Below are 19,111 nucleotides of genomic sequence, written 5' to 3' on the forward strand. Positions count from 1 at the left end.
CGTGAAACGTTTGTGGACCAGGAAATTAGCCACTTACGCAATACAATAAAACACGTTTGCCCAGTTTGTTATCATCACCGATGATGTTTATCATTCTCCATCGAGGCTTGGCTGATACCTTCCATACGGTCCTTACTGTCATCATTCACACATTGCTTCTGTAAATGAGTCTCATCGTCATCCTGTGATTGACAGGTGATGGGGGTTAGCATGTTGGCCGCACAGTCAGGAGTTCGGGAAGACCTGGGTTCGATTCTCTGCTTGGGCACCTCTGCGCGGGTTTTCTGCGATTGACTGGCGACCAGTCTAGGGTGTACTCGAGGGTCACCTGGGATAGGCTCCAGCAAGGAAAATGGATGGATGGATGTTTCCTGCATTAGACGTGTGCTCTGATGTAGACGCAGAGGTGCAGATTGTGCTTGAACTCGGCTCATGTGATTGAAGTTGTTGGGGGGGGGGGGCATATTCAATTATATTAGTGCAAAGACGTTTAATGATAATTTCATTTATAGCTTCATATAATCGTTAAAAATGTTTAAAAGTCTATTGGAATTCATTTTTTATAAGAATTTGTATACATTTTTAAAGGTGTACTTCCCCTTTAAGAGCACATAGACTTACTTCCTGGTTTACATTTTGCTGTCATTTATAGCTTCATATAATAGTTAAAAATGTTTAAAAGTCTATTGGAATTCATTTTTTATAAGATTTTGTATACATTGTTAAAAAGTGTACTTCCCCTTTAAGAGCGCATAGACTTTTTAAATACAAATTTTTAACATTTTTCAAAAATTTGTAGACATGAAATAACATTCCTACCCCTATAGTCACCTTTACACTCCTATTATTCATTACTTACACTGGATTATTAGCATTAGCATATTACTATTATGCTACAGGGACTAGCTAGACGGTCACTAGCTAGCAAACTAACAAGCCAGTAAGCGCTCAAAGTAACCACTTCGCCTGAAATGAACCTAATATGCCCATTTTGGGCCCTTTGTTGTGGACACACAATAGCCTGAAGCCACAGAAGGCTTTCCAGATCTTCCAGAATCTGCACCTATTCCAGCTGGATTTCCTTGGATATCTTTTTTTTATTTATTCCACCCACGGCCCACCGACGTGCCCCCGGGCAAGTCCACTGTACTGGGCCATGTAGTTTTGGATTTTTTTTTCTCCCTTAAGAATAAAATGTTTCATTTAAAAACTGCATTTTGTGTTCAGTTGTGTTGTCGTTGACTAATATTGACATTTATTTGATGATATGAAACATTTAAGTGTGACAAACATACCAAAAATAAGAAATCCAGAAGGGAGAAACATGTTTTCCCACCACTGTATTTATTCGTTAGCATGTCGCCGTCCTCCCTTCACCTCAGCGTCCACGATGCTCCGCCCACCTCCTCATCCAAGTCCAACCTGACACTGAGAACAGTTCTTGAAAAGAGGATCATCTCACAACGTCGTCATTGAGCCAAACTGCTCCTGGTAGGTCGTCCGGGAGGGAACATTTGAGTGGAGTCTGGTCAGAACTCGCAGGACGCGCACGTCAAAATCTCCCAGGTAGCCGGCAATCTCAGTCTTTGGAGGCAGGAAGGAAGGAGCACTGGCATAAAGACAAGAAAGGACTTGCTGACGTGTCGGACTTCACTTCATGCTAGCGTGTAGCTTCAGAGCTCAGTTCAAGGATTAACGTTGACATTACTATATTTTTTAAAGGGCACTTATTGTGTTTGTTTTTTCACCCTTTGTATTGAGTTGTGGACTCCTATAGAATAGCTACACGCAATAACCAGCACAGAAAGCTGTCTAGATCTTCCAGAATCTACACCTATTCCAGCTGTATTTGAGCTAGCATAACCGATTATTTCTATTTACCTGATCTTCTATGGCAACAATTGTTTTGAGGTGGGCTAGCACCTTATGCGGTTTGAATGAATCATGGATTTTCACAGTAAAGCACTTTGGGTATCTTGAAAAGCACATATAAGTCCAATCCATTATCGTTATCGGAGCTGATGCACTCAGAACGTGTCCGCGTATAATGGAATAATCCCACCCGCAACGCTTACCCACAATCCCTTGAGTGGCTCGCATGGACTCTGCCCAGCTGTCCGGGGTAAAGTCCATGAACATCCCTTCCCCGCCGCGTTGCTCTGAAAAAGTTTAGCATGAAAAAGTAGTTGCATTGATGTTCAGGAGACAGGACGGATGGCTCATTTTGGGATTCTCCTCACATCGACGTGGTGATGCCTTTAAGATGTTTGGAGTTTTCAGACTCTCGGAACTCGTGTAGTCTCAGAGCCACACCAAGACCCGCCATCTGGGTCAGGATCAGAGAGGGTTAGGATGCATGGAACATGTTAGAACCATCCGGAGAGACCAGATGAGACTTCTTCCAGTCAGGGTCACATTCTGGAAAATGAAAGGGCTACTTCCATGTTTTGGAAATATGCTAGGAAGTTATTTTCTAAATAGTTCAACTTTTTCCAGTAAATTTTATGACTTCATTTAAAAAATATTTACACTTTATTCTTGTGTAATTAGAACCTAATTTTTCAAAAATTAAAATTGTATTAGTTTTTTTGTCCCACATATACTACATATATACATACTCTTTTAAAGGTTTATTTTCTTTATTATTCCAACTCTTCCACTGTGCGGCCGTGTTTTGTTTGTTACTTATAATATTACCACTTTTTAAAGAATAGTTTATTTTCTTTCATATTTCAACTCAGGCTACTAAAATGACATTATTTTTCCTCATAATATTACGTAAGTTTTTAAAGTAAGTTTTAAGTAAGTAAGTATTAAGTTTTTTTCCTATTTTATGCCCATTTAAAAAAATGTTTTTACTTTTTAACACATATATATTTTTTGTATATTTCAACTCAAGCTACTATAATGACATTATTATTTTTCCTCATTATTTTTTGCCTATTTTGCCTAAAAAAAATTTTTTTAACTTTTAAAAATATATATTTTTTTGTATATTTCAACTCTAGGCTGCTAAAATGATATTATTTTTCCTTATAATATTACACGTTTTTTCCCTATTTTTTGCCTATTAAAATATGTACTTTTAAAAATATATATATATTTTGTATATTTCAACTCAAGCTACTATAAAGACAAGTATATATTACAAGTTTAATCTCATAAAATTGCAAGGTTTGTTTATCATAGAATAGCTTGATTTTATTCTGGTCAATTTACAGCATTTTTTTTTTATTTTCAATTTGATACAATACACATAATCCCCAGATGGTTTCTCTGGCATCAAGATTGTTAAAAGTTCTGGTAAAACTTCTCACCTGCGTTTTATGTGTCTTCTTCTTGTCCTGTTCTTCTCCTGCCGTCCTGTGGTCTCTGTAGGGGATAAATAGAGGCCAGGGAAATCCAACACTGCCATAAGAGAGCAAGCTGACACTAGTGTGATTTCCATGACTTCACAGGACATTGTGTTGGTTTCTGTGTGGTGCTGAACCAAAGCGAGTGGAATCTGGACTAGAGGGGACAATAAAAGGTGAATTTGAAAATTATTTTTTAATTTTATAACAATAAAATAAATAAAATAAAAACAATAATAACAATAAAAGGTGAATTAAAAAAAATATTTTTAAATGTTATTGTTATTTTACATATAGTAGAATGAAATTGCAGCAGCTCCATTTTCAGTGCAGTATGACAGTACAAAATATAGAAATTAGAAAAATAGATAATTCACATTACAAAAACTAAAAACCTGGTTTGAAAATATATGGGTGTGTCAGTTTTTAAATCACTTTTCAGTGCCGTCAGTGCCAGTTCATACAACATAAACACAGCAGTCGTGAACCACGTTTAAAGACACAGAAGGCCGTGTAGTTACATGTTTAGCCCCAAGAGGTCACTGTTGGCAGCTAAGTTGATTGACAGCTCTCTTTTAAGCGCACATTGAAAGAGTTTAATTGGAAATAATTGACCGGAAAGTGTCAAGTTGACATCAATCTATGAGTCTAATATTTAAATCATATTGTTTGATTTGGCGATAAAGGCTGTAACTCGTGTTTTGGTGATGTATTGCCTTATATATATATATATAGATATTGCAGACACATTCACTCATACAGACATAAACATATACACAATACACATAGACACGTGTTTACACAGTATACTATATATTGAAACACTACAATTAAAAGTGTGATGAACTGATAAGCTAGTAAGCAACCAGACTGGCTGCAGGTTTGCCAAACAAAGAGTCTATTCAAAAGGGGAGAGAGTTGGAGGGGGGCGCCGCATGGGTGCTATAGATTTTGGCAAGGCTGATGAATGAAATAATGAAGTCTGATCATGGCGACCACGTCAGGGTTCAAACGTCGTCATGAGGAAAGTTTGTCGTGTGCAAAGAGAAGAGAAGAGAACGCAGCATCGGGTAAAGTGACTTCTAGACGCATAAGACACATAAGACAGAGGCGGGGAGGGGAGACAACAAAAGGTAGGGACCAACAAAAAGCCCAGGATGTCATGAGGAGAGAGGTGCTGCCTTCACGTTCACTCTGTAAAACCCCATTACACATATTCAGAGCGAGTTATCATGTGAATAAATGATATTAAATTACACGGATGCTGATCTGATCTGTATTTAAATACACCATTGTAAATATACGGGCGAAATTCCCATCAGGCTTCGTGTTACTGTTTTTTGAACGTGTTTATTGTGTAAATATCAATATTCCTACGATCTTATAAAAAACTACCATGTGTCAGTAAACTGGAACTAAGTTTTGTAGTCCCGGGTTTAGAAAGAAGCACGTCTCCCCTTCCTGGTACGGCGAGAGCACACATGTCCTACAGACTATGAAGGCATCAGCAGCTTTCCCGGTCAGATCTGGCTGGTCGTGACGTCACGTGACAGCCCAGCGACTTTTGGTGGCGGAACAGAGGAGGAACATAAGCGGGTTCTGTCTGTCCGTCCGTCAGCTTCCTCTCCGTCTGTCCGGGACACGAACCCCACTCGCTTCGTCTTCCACACGGTCCGGACTCGGTAGCGGTGGCTATGGATCCGTACGCCCGCTGCTGTCGCCACTGAGGGACCGTTGGATGCTCCAGTGGCCGTCGAGGAGGAGGAGGAGGAGGGGGCATCCCTGTCATTCTCCCACCGTCAGGTGAGCTGTTTTTATCCGTGTGACACGAGACAAGTACCGGCTCTTTGTGTGGCCGGCTGACGGGGAGCAGACACCGGCTTCGGTGGTCTCCTTCGCGGGTGAGAGCGGATGCTGGGATACTAGCTCGCTAGCTCGCTAGCTAGCTAGCTAGCTGCGGTTAGCGGGCTTCGTTGTTGGCCATTGGGATGGATGCGGCGCCGCCACCGGGATGCTGAAGCTACTCAGGGGAGGGGAGGGCGAGTCATGGCTTGGGCCGGACTCGGTGTTGGACTACACCGCTTTGTCTTGTCCCCCGGCCTTCACTCGGCACGTCGGTGCGGGTAACACCGCAGAAATGTAGCAATTTGACCGCAGAGATTAAAGCAGCATCACGCTCACTGGCACTTAGCTTTAGCAGCTAGCCGGCTAACACCAGCTAGCATCCTCCCTCCTCCAGTTAGCATCCTCCGGCCGAGCCTCGAAAGGCGCGCCCGGCCAACACCACCATCTCCTGCAGCAGGCGTCTCAAACACCGAATTGAGCCTTTAAAGGCCACTGGGTGCTTAAATGAGTCTCTGTTGGATGTTCATCGTTTTCATATAATAAAATAAAATGGAGCACGCCTAGCGGATGTTGTTATGTAACAAATAATGACACCACACGCCCTTGAAACAAAAGCTTTTAATACATTGTTTGTTTGTTTGTACCCCCGGAACACAAATGACGACCACCTAATGAGAGCCAAGCAGGGGGTGAGGGTCCCCTGGAAATCAACACCGGCTGCTCCTGTCTGCCATTGTTTTTGTTGTATTCTGCTAGCAGATCAATGTCTGCCACTGGAGGACAATTAACGCTCATCATCATCACCATCATCATCACCATCTCAGAGACGTTAGCATAGCCTAGCATGGATCACATGGCTCAGTGTGGACCAGTAAAGCGTTTATTAAACTTGGCAGTTATTTAGAGGGCAACTTGCTGGTAGACGTCTCCATGTACGCCGGAGTAGCCATGTTGGCGTTATTTCTCCAATCAAAGCTAAAGGTAGCGAGGTCACATGTATAGTATGTTTATAGTATGAAGCAAGGGCTCGCCATTTAAGTTCACGTCGGCCTCAGATGCCTCCAGAAGCATCACACACCCCCACCACCACCACCACCACCCCGTTACCATTTAGTATGTCTGTGTGCCATGGACACATCTGTCTGTTGCCATGGCGATGCTGAATTCGGAAGGAAGTTCATGACTGTAAAATGTTGACTGGGATGATGAGTTTTTTTCAGCTTTTGCTGCTTGCATCTCCACGCCGCCTTCGCTGGAAAACGTCATGACACGCAAACGCGGTATTGGCGGCTCATGTGCAGTTCCGTGTGAGCAGCATGTTATCAGCAAATACTTGTACTGTACTATATACGGTATGTAGGGTCATAGAAAATTCATTTTGTCTAAATTCTGTTTGATTTTCTTTTCACTTTTTTATTTTTTATTTTTTTTACAGAAATGTTATCATCATAGATGGTGTTTTTGTGTAAAAATTTGCAATTTTTTTATTCATGCAATTTTATTATCATTGAACAATTTGGACTAATAATTTTCAAACTTTACATTGCTGCAAAATCATCATATCTGTGCTTATGGCTAAAGAAGACATAGTTGCAGATACAATATCTATTGTTTTATTAATGTACGGTATTTTTAACAACGCTTTTATTTTATTACTACTATTGGACAATACATAAACTGCTCTTATTTTGAAGGCCGCAAGTGATTTGGTGTTGCTTAGCGAGAAAGCGAGCTGGGTACTTCCTGCAGTTGTGGCTGTCATCCTTATTTCAGGAACAAAGTCAGCGGGCATCCTAAAACTCTTGGTGATATTCCCTAAAACTAGACGTGGCCGATATATTTTATGCATATTTGTATTTATATTTATGTATAAATGATAAAGGAAAAAAGCCGAGTTGATTACTGCACGCCGCGGTGGATACTGTGCACAATATGAATGAAATACTATCATCAAGAGAAGTATTTACTCCACTCATCATCATAAACAAAAAAGCAAATACGTCTGGAATAGGTGTAGTTTCTGGAAGAACTAGAAAGTTTTCTGTGCTGGTTATTTTGTGTAGCTGCTCTATAGGAGACCGCAACTCAATACAAAGGGTCAAAAAAAGAGAATAACGGGTCTGAATTACAATTTAATATCGTGATACATCCCAAAAATACAGTGATATACGCTAAGATCCATATGGTCCACACTTCCTAAAACACAACTCACATGGCCGCACTCGCATGAGTATTAGCACACAGAATTCCCAGGATGTTAGCACCACTTCCATTTGAGCAACATGCCGGCATAATACTTTATAAACAAAGTTTTAGCTCCACGATGCCAACATCTTATCAGAGAGTTAGCGCTATGTTAGCAACATGCTAGCCCAGCGGTATATTGTCAGCATGGGGTAGGTAGCACATTTGTGCAATGTTAGCACTGGGGGAGAAGCAGGAAGTGAGGAAGAAAGGAAGATGTCAGGTGAAAATGTGAAGGAGGTGATGAGGAAGCAGGACACAAGGAAAAGGAGGCAGACTTGAGGAAGGTCAAAGAAATGGAATGCCTAAAAGACACGGAGACGGAAGTAAAGAAGGAAGCGTGTTGACGTGCTGAAGAAAAACCTACTGAAACTGACGTTTCCTTGTAGGCTAAGTCACCATCGCGGCGTCTGACCACACAAGGAGGAGCGAAAGAAGCGAGGACACGGCCAGAGGGAAGGAAACCAGGAGGCAAAACGAGAGGGAGAAGGAGGCATCAGGTGGAAAGACGGGGACTCCAGCAGACGTTTGAAGAGGTCAGGTCGGGCCGGAGCGGGCGGAGCCTTTCCGGAGTGTCAAGCGGTCGCACGGACTCGGCTTCAGATCTCAAACGCCAACCTCCATCATCCCCCCCCCAACCCCGCCCCACCCCCTTCCCGACCCCCCCACCCCACCCCTCCGATCATCCTGGGAGAAGCTGTGACCCGCAGACGCCACCATGAGCGACCAGAACGTGGTCAAGGAAGGCTGGGTCCAAAAACGAGGTTGGTAAATGTTACTCATACAATTCCTAATGGTATTCCGAAAGGTCCGACATCGGTGACCTCTGACCTCACCAATGGACACAAGGTTGCGTTACTGTCCCTTCCTGTGCAGGCGAGTACATCAAGAACTGGCGTCCTCGTTACTTCCTGCTGAAGACGGATGGCTCCTTCATCGGCTACAAGGACAAACCGCAGGACTCGGACCTAGCCTACCCGCTCAACAACTTCTCTGTAGCAAGTAAGGCTACCAACCGTGGTTGGTGATGCCACGGCGTTCCATACAAAGACTTCCTGTGTGACGTACGCATGTGTTTATGTGTGTGTGTGTTACACTCAGAATGTCAGCTGATGAAAACCGAGCGTCCCAAACCAAACACCTTCATCATCCGCTGCCTGCAGTGGACCACCGTCATCGAGAGGACCTTCCACGTGGACACGCCCGATGAAAGGTCAGCCTTCATCACGCTCCTGTGTCCAGTGCTTTATTTTTACACTTATGGGGGGGGGGGGATCCTGTCAATAAAGTCATTAGTGTGACAGTATTTTAAACCTGCCTTCCTGACAAAACATGCACGGGTGTCCAAAGTGTGGTGCAGGGGCCACGTGCAGACTTAAAGTAAACAAAATAACAGCAAATGTGGAAAAATTGGGTATTTTTTTTATTATAAAGTGTTACATTTATAACTTTTTTATATATCACAACATTTTATAACTATCAAAGGACCACTGGACAGCGCCGACGCAAACACGTTGACGGGAAAAACAGTCAGCTGTATACATTTCACAACATACCCCCACAGTTTTTGACTCGGTTAAACAAAAACATTTGTTTGTCCAGTCATGATGTGCTATATATATCACTATATTGACACTTACTATGGTACCCATTATGGCATTGGATGCTCATATCACCTCCTACGTCGGTACGTGACTTAAAAAAAAAAAAAATTAATTCATTCTTTTTCTACCGCTTTTTCCTCACAAGGGTCGCGGGGGGTAAAAAAAAAAAAAAAAAAAAAAACTTAAACTATATTAGGAAAGCAGGAAGTGAACAAATGTAACAATGCAACTGATTGTAAAAGTACCAGATGGAGGGGTAGGAACCAGTCATGATGTGCTGTATATGTATATCACTATATTGACACTTACTATGGTACCCATTATGTCATTGGATGCTCATATCACCTCCTACTTGGGTACGTGACAAAAAATAAAAAATTAAAAAAATGAATAAAAAATATAAAAATTAATAAAATAAAAAAATTACATTATATTAGGAAAGCAGGAAGTGAACAAATGTAACGAGATGTAGGGGTAGGATTATATAATAATAATAAGGATAATAAGCATAAGGATAAGAATAATGAGGATATAATAAGGATAACAAGCTTTGCTTCTTCCTACTCCTTTTGGACATGTGGAACTGGGAACTGATTATGGGATGCACTCAATTGGAATCTGATTCATGTTCAAATGAAATTAAACCATTACCATATTTTGTCTTGTGATTTTTGGTGCCCTACTTGGGCGTGTTGGTTCTATAGCGGAAGAACGGGTTGAGTCATTTGAAGTGATAGCCATGTGAAAACATAACATCGAATAAGCAGAAATTGACACATAATGTGAACTTTCGAGTATTTCCAGGTTATTTGTCCATTTTCTTGGTGAATATTCAGCCAATAAGGAAAGTGACAACCATTCATAATCAGAAATGTGCCACAGGGTCCATTATAGCGTTCATGATGACGTTTTGTTTATGCTAATTGAATTGAAGTACTCCATTTGTCACGGATGGTGATGTCCTGGTTCGACGTTCCTGTCGCTTTGGCAGGGACGAGTGGGCGGAGGCCATCCAGATGGTGGCGGAGTCTCTGGCCAAGCAGGAGGAGGAGGGCATCCTGAGCAGCCCCACTTCCCAGATTGAGAACGTCAACGAGGAAGAGATGGACACCTCCATCAGCCACTACAAACGAAAGGTGTTCTTTTGATGCACTTTTAGATGTGAAGGACTATTTTTAAGCCTTGGCTCCTCTCTCTTGCGCAGACGATGAACGACTTTGACTATCTGAAGCTTCTGGGCAAAGGAACTTTTGGTAAAGTCATTCTGGTGCGAGAGAAGGCCAGCGGCACTTACTACGCCATGAAGATCCTCAAGAAGGAAGTCATCATAGCCAAGGTAGAAAAGAGTCAGTTTCCGAGTTCTTCTCCCTTTTCTTCACGTGGTTGTTTCTGCTTTGTGACAGGATGAAGTCGCTCACACGCTGACAGAAAGCCGGGTACTAAAAAACACGCGGCATCCGTTCCTGACTGTGAGTGCGACGAGGACACGTACGTAGAGTTCCGTGATGGAGACCGGCGCTCATCCTGTCTTTGTGTTGTGTTTGATGCAGTCCCTCAAGTATTCCTTCCAGACCAAGGACCGCCTCTGCTTCGTCATGGAGTACGTCAATGGAGGAGAGGTGAGAACGGGAAAATGCAACCGTTTCGTCTTTATATGCGGATGAATGTTTAGTAGTGGTAGGAAAAATGGCGGAGGGGCGAATTGGCAGCCGTCAAATGTTGTTTTTATGCAGACGTGAGGATAAGCGTTAGAAAATGGATGAATGAAATTTTGCGTTTGTCATCGAAGGATGATTTTTCCTTGCAGTTGTTTTTCCACCTGTCAAGAGAACGTGTCTTTTCCGAGGACCGCACGCGCTTCTACGGCGCCGAGATCGTCTCCGCCTTGGACTATTTGCATTCCGCAAAGATCGTCTACCGTGACCTCAAGGTAGGACCCACGTTGTTGGACATGCAGGTGGCGCCCATGGTGGCGCCCATGGTGGCGCCCGTGTTTTTACAAGCGTGTGGTGTTGTCGTCGTGGCGAGCAGCTGGAGAACCTGATGTTGGACAAAGACGGACACATCAAGATCACAGACTTCGGCCTGTGTAAAGAAGGCATCACGGACACGGCCACCATGAAGACCTTCTGCGGAACGCCGGAGTACTTGGCGCCCGAGGTCAGAGCACACTTTAGGAAGACGCCTTGAGCGTTCCAAGTTGAGCGTTGAGCCTCACCTGTGTTGTCCGCCGGCAGGTGCTGGAGGACAACGATTACGGGCGGGCGGTGGACTGGTGGGGTTTAGGCGTGGTCACGTACGAGATGATGTGCGGTCGCCTGCCCTTCTACAACCAGGACCACGAAAAGCTCTTTGAGCTCATCCTCATGGAGGAGATTAAGTTCCCGCGCACGCTGTCGGCCGACGCCAAGTCGCTGCTATCGGGTCTGCTCATCAAGGACCCCAACAAGCGGTACGAGTGTAGGAGTTAGCTAGGAGCTAGCGTGTTGGGAGTGATGTCATCCTTTTAAACAAAACACCAAAGAATGAAGAAGAACACGTCGTCATGATGCTTTGAAGAGGGGGGCGGGACTTGAAAGAGCGAACTCATTCACCTGAGCCGGTTATTTTAAGAACAGTCACACGTGGACTTTCTGTGTCCTTGACAAGAGATGCTTTCATGTCTCGCCGCCTCATCTTCATCCTCCTCTTCTTCTGTGACTGACAGGCTGGGCGGAGGACCGGATGACGCCAAGGAGATCATGCGACACAGTTTTTTTGGCACCGTCGACTGGCAGGACGTCTACGACAAGAAGGTGAGACGCCGCTTCTCTTTGCTAGCTTAACGTCATTCGCTTAACATGTGGGCGGAGCCACGCTTGTGTGGGTGGGAATTTGGACAGTGTCATTCTTATGGATGTGCCTGTCCGTTAGGGATCATACGTTTCTGCCCGAGAACGAAACGAGTGCGGCTTTTCATTTCATTTCCGTAAAGGTGATGATGGAGCTTCCTCATGAGCCGCCACTCTTGTCGCTCTGTGATTGGCCAGTCGCTCACAGCAGAGTCAATCAAACTGAAGTACATAGAATTATTTTTTTCTTTATTTTGAACATGAAAAACATCCAAAGAACAACAAACCAACCAAAAAAAATTACGCGCTAACGATGGATCTGCGCGATCGATAGCGCTGCGCCCGAGATGGATCCATTGTTAGCGCAGAAATCGATCGAGATTTAGGGATTAGGCTCCAGCCCAACCCCTCGTGAGGAAAAAGCGGTAGAAAATGAATGAATGAATGAGTTATCCTCCTATTTTGTGTGGAAGTGGTATTTTTTTTGCTTATTTTGTCTTTCTCTCACCCTCGCCCATCTCTGTGTGGAGTTTGCATGTTCTCCCCGTGCATGCGTGGGTTTTCTTCGGGTACTCCGGTTTCCTCCCACATTCCAAAAAAAACATGCTAGGTTAATTAGCGACTCCAAATTGTCCATAGGTATGAATGTGAGTGTGAATAGTTGTTTGTCTATATGTGCCCTGTGATTGGCTGGCCACCAGTCCAGGGTGTACCCCGCCTCTCGCCCCAAGACAGCTGGGATAGGCTCCAGCCCGACCCCTCGCGGTAGAAAATTTCCTTGTACGCTAAAACATTCCCTCATTCTCTTCCAGATGGTCCCGCCCTTCCAACCGCAGGTGTCGTCAGAGACGGACACGCGCTACTTTGACGAGGAGTTCACCGCACAGACCATCACCATCACTCCGCCGGAAAAATGTGAGCCCGCCGCTACAACAACGTGCTGTCGCTTTTCCCGTTTCTGACGGCCAACGCTGTGTGTTTTTCCAGATGACGAAGACGGCATGGACGCGGCCGACAACGAGCGAAGGCCTCATTTCCCGCAGTTCTCCTACTCGGCCAGCGGGCGGGAGTGAACGCAACCCCTACACACACACACACACATACACACACCTCCCTAACCCCACCTCACCCAGCGTCGTCCCCAGTTGGCGGCCATTTTGAGGAAAACACGTAGCCATTTTAGGAAAAACAAATACCAGTCTCTCCTCTTTGATGTCTTTTTGGGGACTTTAAAAGAGGTTTTTGCACAGTGGGCGTGCGTCCACACTAAAGATGAGTCTGCGACATTTTTCTGCGGAAGGCAATGTTTCTCATATTTATTTTTCTCTCCGTCAGTCAGTATTACGTTCACGTCCACTTCCTGTTTGTCGTGACCGTCCTTTTTTTTCTTTTGCACTTGCTTTTGGAAGAGCCGCTTTTGGGGAACAAACGACCAAAAAAATGTTGCCTTACGTGTGAAGACGTTTCCTATCATCGCCACAGGGTCACAGGGTCGCCACTTTAGTCTTTTTCTGCTTTCCAGATTGGGTGGTAGGGGGGTGGGGGGGCGGGGGGGTCATCGGGGTGGGCTTTGTTAAGAATCCGTGCATGGCTTGTGGCTCACCCAAAGGAAAAAAAAAACCTTTCTTTCTCATCCGGTTGCCATGGCATTCCCAAAAACATTCCCTGTCATTGTCGCGGCGTTCTGACTTGTCGACCTCTTCTTGTCGTTTCGGAACGCGACACACACACTGCCAGAAGGCGCGGAAAAACAAAACTGCCACAGCATCGTCCTCATCCTCGTTTCCTTGCCGGATGTCTGTTGGCCTCGTGTACGTCTCACACACACACACACACACTTCCTCTGAAGTCGTCGCTTTTCCACGGTCGTGACTGACATGAATGCACTCGGTCAGCAAGCGAGAGCACTGTTTGATTGGATTTGATTGACGGCTACGCTAAAGTGTGGGCAATTCAGAGCATGTCAGGGGGAAAGAAATGGAAAGTTGCATGTGTCGCCCTCTTGTGGCGCAGAGTGGAAATGTAGTGTCGCTTCACGGCTTGCCGATGGGTTAAGTTTGTCGTTTTCGTTGCCTCTTAGGGAAAGTGACTGTTTTGGATGTAAATCATTCCCAGTATGAACATGGACTGTAACAACGCTTCCAAACACGCCAGGAGACGCACTGAGGAGTCTTGTGTACATATTTATGCAATACGCTGTCATTTTGTGTGTGAGGGGGGTGCGGGGGTCTCCGCGACGGGAATATCTACGTTGAAATTCCATGTGTGCGCTCAAAAAAGACTTTCAGACCTTCGTGGCATCGTTTTCTACTCGGCGTCGTCCAACAGAGGCTGTTGCCGTGGAGACAGACGTCAAGCCCCTCCCTCTCTCCTTCCTCTGTTGCCATGGTTCCCGCTCGTGTGAGCGTCACGCACCGTCACCTTTCTTTGTTCACTGTAAGGAAAATGAAACGGAAATCTTAAAAAGCAGAGACTTTTTTTTTTTTTTTTTTTGCTGGTTTCCACAGATTAGGTTCTTATCCCATCGTCCTTGCTGGCTCCACCCCCTGTTCTTCTTCTCTTCCTCCTTTTTAGGCAGTGTTAACGCGTACCTTGTTGAGCTGGAAAAAAAAAAAGAGGCTGGAGGATGATGATGGATGCATTAACTGAAGTCTCTTTTTATTCTGTTTTTTTTTTTTTTGTTCTGTTCTGGATTGTTTGCTTGTTTGTTTTCTTACAAAAAAGATTAGGGCAAGATCCTTTGCTGTGCTAGTATTTATTTTCAATTAAATTAAAACAAATACATTTAAGGGTTTCTGCTCTATCGAGTCTTAATTCTCTTCCAATTTCAGCTTTTATTTGATTGCTTCCTGTGCAAGTGAGGACATCCGGTAGGAGTTGCGTGTTTTTTGCGCCCCCTCATGGCTACATTGGTGTATTGCATGTTCATGTCCCACTTCGGCATTCATTCATTCATTTTCTACCGCTTTTCCTCACGAGGGTCGTGTGGGGGTGCTGGAGCCTATCCCAGCTGTTTTCAGGCGAAAGGCAGGGTCCACCCCTGGCCAGCCAATCACAGGGCACATATAGACAAACAACCATTCACACTCACATTCATACCTATGGACAATTTGGAGTGGATAATTAACCTAGCATGTTTTTGGAATGTGGGAGGAAACCGGAGTACCCGGAGAAAATCCACGCATGCACGGAGAGAACATGCAAACTCCACACAGAGATGGCCGAGGGTGGAATTGAACCCTGGTCTCCTAGCTGTGAGGTCTGCATATTGTGTTTAATATCTCAAACTCCGGTTTTGACAGGTTTGCGTGGGGGAAAAAAAATGTAAGTGTATGTACAGGCTTCTGAGAAAACATCCACACCCCAACATCTAGCCCCGCCCCTAAAACCTTAAACAGGCGACCCCGGTGCTGGGTCATTTTATCAATGAAAGATGATTTTATTGTGTTCCATGTTGCCATGGAGATATTTTATTTTGCATTAAACTGAGGACTTCTTAAACAAAAACTCAAGGCAGTTGGACCCATGTGGACTATGTCGATGTGGTCTGCCTTCCGTCTGGCAGGGCTGGAGGCCAGTCCACGTCCACAGACTGAGTAAGAAACCAGAAGACATTTGTGAAGTTGCCTACGGACAAAAAAAGGCAAAGTGTTGTGCAAGCGTCTGACCTCCACGTCCAATTCCAAGATGTCCGTGTCCGTCTTGAGGAGCTGACACAGGTTGGGTTTCGTGCGTCCGAAGTCTCCGTGGACGAACTCCTTGATGTATCTGTTCAGGGCGGCGTTGAGGAGGCAACTTGTACACGGTCTAGACCGGGCAGTGGGCAAACCTTTGGACTCGCGGGCCACATTGGGTTCAAATAAATAGGAGCAGGGGCCGTCTATGTATAGGTGGTCAACATACTTCCTCACGGTGCAACAAAACGAAAAATTTCACAGCAATGCTTCATGTAAATCAGCGACTAACAACTCCAGGCTAAACACAACACGTAACTTAAAACTGTTATTCTCAAATGCCCGCAAGGCATGCTGGGTAGTCCAGCTGCAACAAAAATATTAAGATTAAGATGCTTGATGTGGCTCGTGAGCCGCAATTTTACCCACCCATGGTCTACACCAACGACAAGGAGGCGGAGTCAGGATACGTGCCAGCCTGCGTCTTCAGGCTCAGGTGGAAGTGATGCGCGTCCAGGAAGCGGGTGCTCATGCTGTGGATGACTCGCTGTCGAACCGCCAGCGTGCGGCGGTGCAGGACCCTTAGAGGGGTCTTCTGGTCCAGCGACAGATCCTGGCAAAATAAAGGATGAGAGGTTACGTGATGGAACACGCAACGGTCTTCACGTTTGTCACCAATCAGAAACCTTAATGTCATCCATGAAGATTATGTCATCTGGTCGGATGGACTTGCGTGTCCACACCAGTGCTCTGTATGACTTGGTCTTCTCCTCCTCGCCCTCCTTCATCCGACTCATGGCGTCTCTACGGCCACACATGACATGAGTCCAACACCGAGTCCAACACCGAGGAAGACCTTCCTCATACCTGCTGACCATCTGAAGATCTCGCACACGGATCTTCTCAGAAGACGCATTGATGCTCTGAAAAACATGTCCTCTTTGTCACCATGACGACATAACGACACGAGTGGACCAGACTGGAACGCTACCTCCTGTACTTTCTTCATGTGGTCTGGGCTCAGTCGGCTCCTGTGAGGGTTCAGCAGCTCCACAGCGAAGGGACGACCTGGAAGTGGACAAAGTGATCATGGCATCACAGAAACTCCTCAGCAGGACTTGTACCGTTTCCCAGTGTTCGCACGTCCACATCTTCCCTTCCCGACGAGGAGAAATTAAATCCTAAAACCAAAACCAAAACCAGGATCATTGAGTGAAAGTTCTCCCGGCAAAGACTTCGCTTGTAGTGAAATTTCACCGTCCGCTCTGAAGGCGGCGAGTACGGGCGCGGCGATCAGCTCCTCCACCGACGACTCCATCCTGCGCTCGCCGTCGATGAGCCACGGCGTCTGCGGCAGACTGCGACAGAACTTGTTGTACCGCCCTGAGGGACGCCACATGGGACACGACATTACAGCTGAACCTCCAGGCACATTCCGAAAACCGTACCTGCCACAAAGACGGACACGTGGACACACTGGACGTCCTGAGGCGTGCAGATGCTACTCGGCCTTGATGGCGGACACGGTGAGTGTCTGAGAAGAAAGTTTCAAGATTTTCTTTCCGATTCAAACCTCGATTTGGAAACTTGACAAGACTCACGTAAGGAATTTGGCGTCTGCTATCTTCTCCAGCGCTTTGACCACCGCCATCCTGGTGAACACGGACTGCACAGACACAGCGTTTAAATCAACACTGTACGCTTTTACTTTGAAAATATCGATCGTTTGTCTTCACCTGCTTGTTCTTGGTGGGTTTGAAGCAGTCTGGACAGGTTGCCGCACTGGAAAAAAAAATTATATAAAATTAAAATTTTAATGAGTATGACGAAGATCAGCAGAGCTACACAGCGTATCACCATGACGACGGTGAACTCAATGGCGAACTCACAGGAAGTGGCAGTCCGTGTCTGTTTCTGAGTGACTGAAACCCACGCTGACCTCCAACGCACTCTGACCACGAAACAACAAAAACTCAGCCAAGTTAAGCTGGAAATGTTGTTACCGAATACGGACACCAGACTTCACCCACCTTAGTTACCACGGCAACACCCCCCAGCTCTTTGCCAAGCAAGTCCTGCATGACCCACTTGAAGGCCTCTTTCACCTGGATGACGTCATCCTTGGACAGTAAGCCGCACTTGGCTCTGACGGGTCACATGTCACATGTTCATTCATGTTTACGTTTGTGACGTGCGCGTCCTTACCTCACTTGTTCTTTCACGTGCAGCCAACAGGAATGCTGCACAGTTGAACAAAGGAATACATAAAAATTAAATTTCAAAATAAAACACGCATGCACACGCTCACCTCACGCACACACAACTGAGCAGGAAGAGAAATGGACAGAACCAAAGTGTCCAATTCGTAGCCTTGCTTCTTCACTGCATCTGCAATCTGCATCAACACAACAAGCAGGACTCCATGTTTGTAGTTTTTTTTACAGTCTTTCACACAGTTTTTTTGGAGATGGTCTCACGCTGGTGGCCTGGGTGACATCACACAGGTGCTGCAGGACGCCCAAACACAGCACACACACGTCTGCCTCCTCCGTAACTTCCACTTTCGCTCTTTTACAAGCTGGTTCTTCCGACAATGCGGCATTGTGGGAATTGTTGTTTTCCTCCATTGCTGTTGATTCATTACTTTTATCTTCTGTGTTGTTGATAAAAGCTTGAAGTTGCCTGAGTGTTTCCTGTGGGAGAGCAACGGCACACAATGGATCAGGACCAGGATCAGGGTGACTTTTAATCACCTGTTGCAGGTACGTACCTGGCAGGGTTGCTTGTAGGGAGCCTGGACGCCGATGCAGCAGAATCTGAGCACGCAGCGAGCGCAGCAGCCGGCCGCCAGCATCTTCTTAATGATGACCTTGTCCTTGTCCTTCAGAGGCAGCATCGCTTCACCGTGCACTGCAGTCTACAACACGAGTACAGTAATCATCATTAGTAGTACTAGTGGTACTTGAAGCACTTTAAGGAGGCTGACTAGCAGAGTTAAAATAGTACTTTCAGTGTACATACTACGTCATTCTCGTACCTCCATTGAATGCAACGAATAAACCATAATTCATTTTTGTCATATGGTCACCAAAAGTACATATGTCGCAGACAAGGCATACTGGACTGCTAGCTTATTAGCTTTATGTTTCTGTATGTGTTTATGTCTATTATTATCTGAAAGCACGTACGGCTACACCATAGCTAACTCACATTGACGGTTTACGACTACAAATCCCCAGCAAAGTTTGCCAAAATGGACGGTGAACAACGAGGAAAGTGAACAAATAATACACTTATCCGGTAGGACATTCACAAAAAAAATACTAAGTAAAGTTGTTTGCTAACATTCCAATCCAAACCATATTCCTTGCGTTTTCACATCGAGCAGGCAAAGTTAATCAAACCACAACATCTTGCTTTAAATTCAGAGCTACTGTGTCTCTCTAAAAGATAAATATGATATAAAATGTAGCAATTGTTTAATATATATGTGTTTTAATAAGATCAAACATAAAATACATGTTTTCGTGTGTGTTTTAAAAAAAATGTTCTATAACTCA

The 19,111-nt window shown here is 44.9% G+C and overlaps 2 protein-coding genes across 2 annotated transcripts; one reads left to right on the forward strand and one right to left on the reverse strand.

Moving 5' to 3' along the window:
• The first annotated feature begins 4,869 nt into the window (after window positions 1-4,869).
• akt3b (v-akt murine thymoma viral oncogene homolog 3b) lies at window positions 4,870-14,674 on the forward strand. The gene is made up of 14 exons (XM_058074432.1): window positions 4,870-5,156; window positions 7,832-8,206; window positions 8,319-8,444; window positions 8,544-8,655; window positions 10,038-10,182; window positions 10,251-10,382; window positions 10,450-10,515; window positions 10,597-10,665; window positions 10,854-10,976; window positions 11,078-11,206; window positions 11,284-11,498; window positions 11,754-11,841; window positions 12,690-12,792; window positions 12,865-14,674. The coding sequence occupies exons 2-14, from the start codon at window positions 8,161-8,163 to the stop codon at window positions 12,948-12,950; spliced, it is 1,440 nt and encodes a 479-aa protein (XP_057930415.1). The 5' UTR covers window positions 4,870-5,156; window positions 7,832-8,160; the 3' UTR covers window positions 12,951-14,674.
• Window positions 14,675-15,314: 640 nt separating this feature from the next.
• pus10 (pseudouridine synthase 10) lies at window positions 15,315-19,078 on the reverse strand. The gene is made up of 18 exons (XM_058074419.1): window positions 18,762-19,078; window positions 18,322-18,468; window positions 18,029-18,244; window positions 17,860-17,946; window positions 17,757-17,791; window positions 17,582-17,696; window positions 17,441-17,502; window positions 17,288-17,333; window positions 17,153-17,217; window positions 17,000-17,085; window positions 16,809-16,934; window positions 16,676-16,732; window positions 16,543-16,619; window positions 16,419-16,474; window positions 16,238-16,355; window positions 16,022-16,164; window positions 15,546-15,645; window positions 15,315-15,469 (listed from the first exon to the last, which is right to left on the reverse strand). Exons 2-18 carry the CDS (start codon window positions 18,445-18,447, stop codon window positions 15,410-15,412), a joined length of 1,575 nt encoding a protein of 524 aa, XP_057930402.1. The 5' UTR covers window positions 18,448-18,468; window positions 18,762-19,078; the 3' UTR covers window positions 15,315-15,409.
• Window positions 19,079-19,111: the final 33 nt, after the last annotated feature.

Source organism: Doryrhamphus excisus, chromosome 1 (genome assembly GCF_030265055.1).
Source record: "Doryrhamphus excisus isolate RoL2022-K1 chromosome 1, RoL_Dexc_1.0, whole genome shotgun sequence".
Lineage (NCBI taxonomy): Eukaryota > Metazoa > Chordata > Actinopteri > Syngnathiformes > Syngnathidae > Doryrhamphus > Doryrhamphus excisus.

Bases quoted from the DNA above. Each gene is read 5' to 3' on its own strand.
- akt3b (XM_058074432.1), top strand. From the start codon at position 8,161: ATGAGCGACCAGAACGTGGTCAAGGAAGGCTGGGTCCAAAAACGAG. The intron at 11,207-11,283 runs GTCAGAGCACAC...GTCCGCCGGCAG, and splicing joins CGGAGTACTTGGCGCCCGAG to GTGCTGGAGGACAACGATTA. The intron at 11,842-12,689 runs GTGAGACGCCGC...ATTCTCTTCCAG, and splicing joins AGGACGTCTACGACAAGAAG to ATGGTCCCGCCCTTCCAACC.
- pus10 (XM_058074419.1), bottom strand. From the start codon at position 18,447: ATGCTGCCTCTGAAGGACAAGGACAAGGTCATCATTAAGAAGATGCTG. The intron at 16,475-16,542 runs GTAGCGTTCCAG...CATGTTTTTCAG, and splicing joins ACATGAAGAAAGTACAGGAG to AGCATCAATGCGTCTTCTGA. The intron at 15,470-15,545 runs GTCAGACGCTTG...TTTCTTACTCAG, and splicing joins TCTTGGAATTGGACGTGGAG to TCTGTGGACGTGGACTGGCC.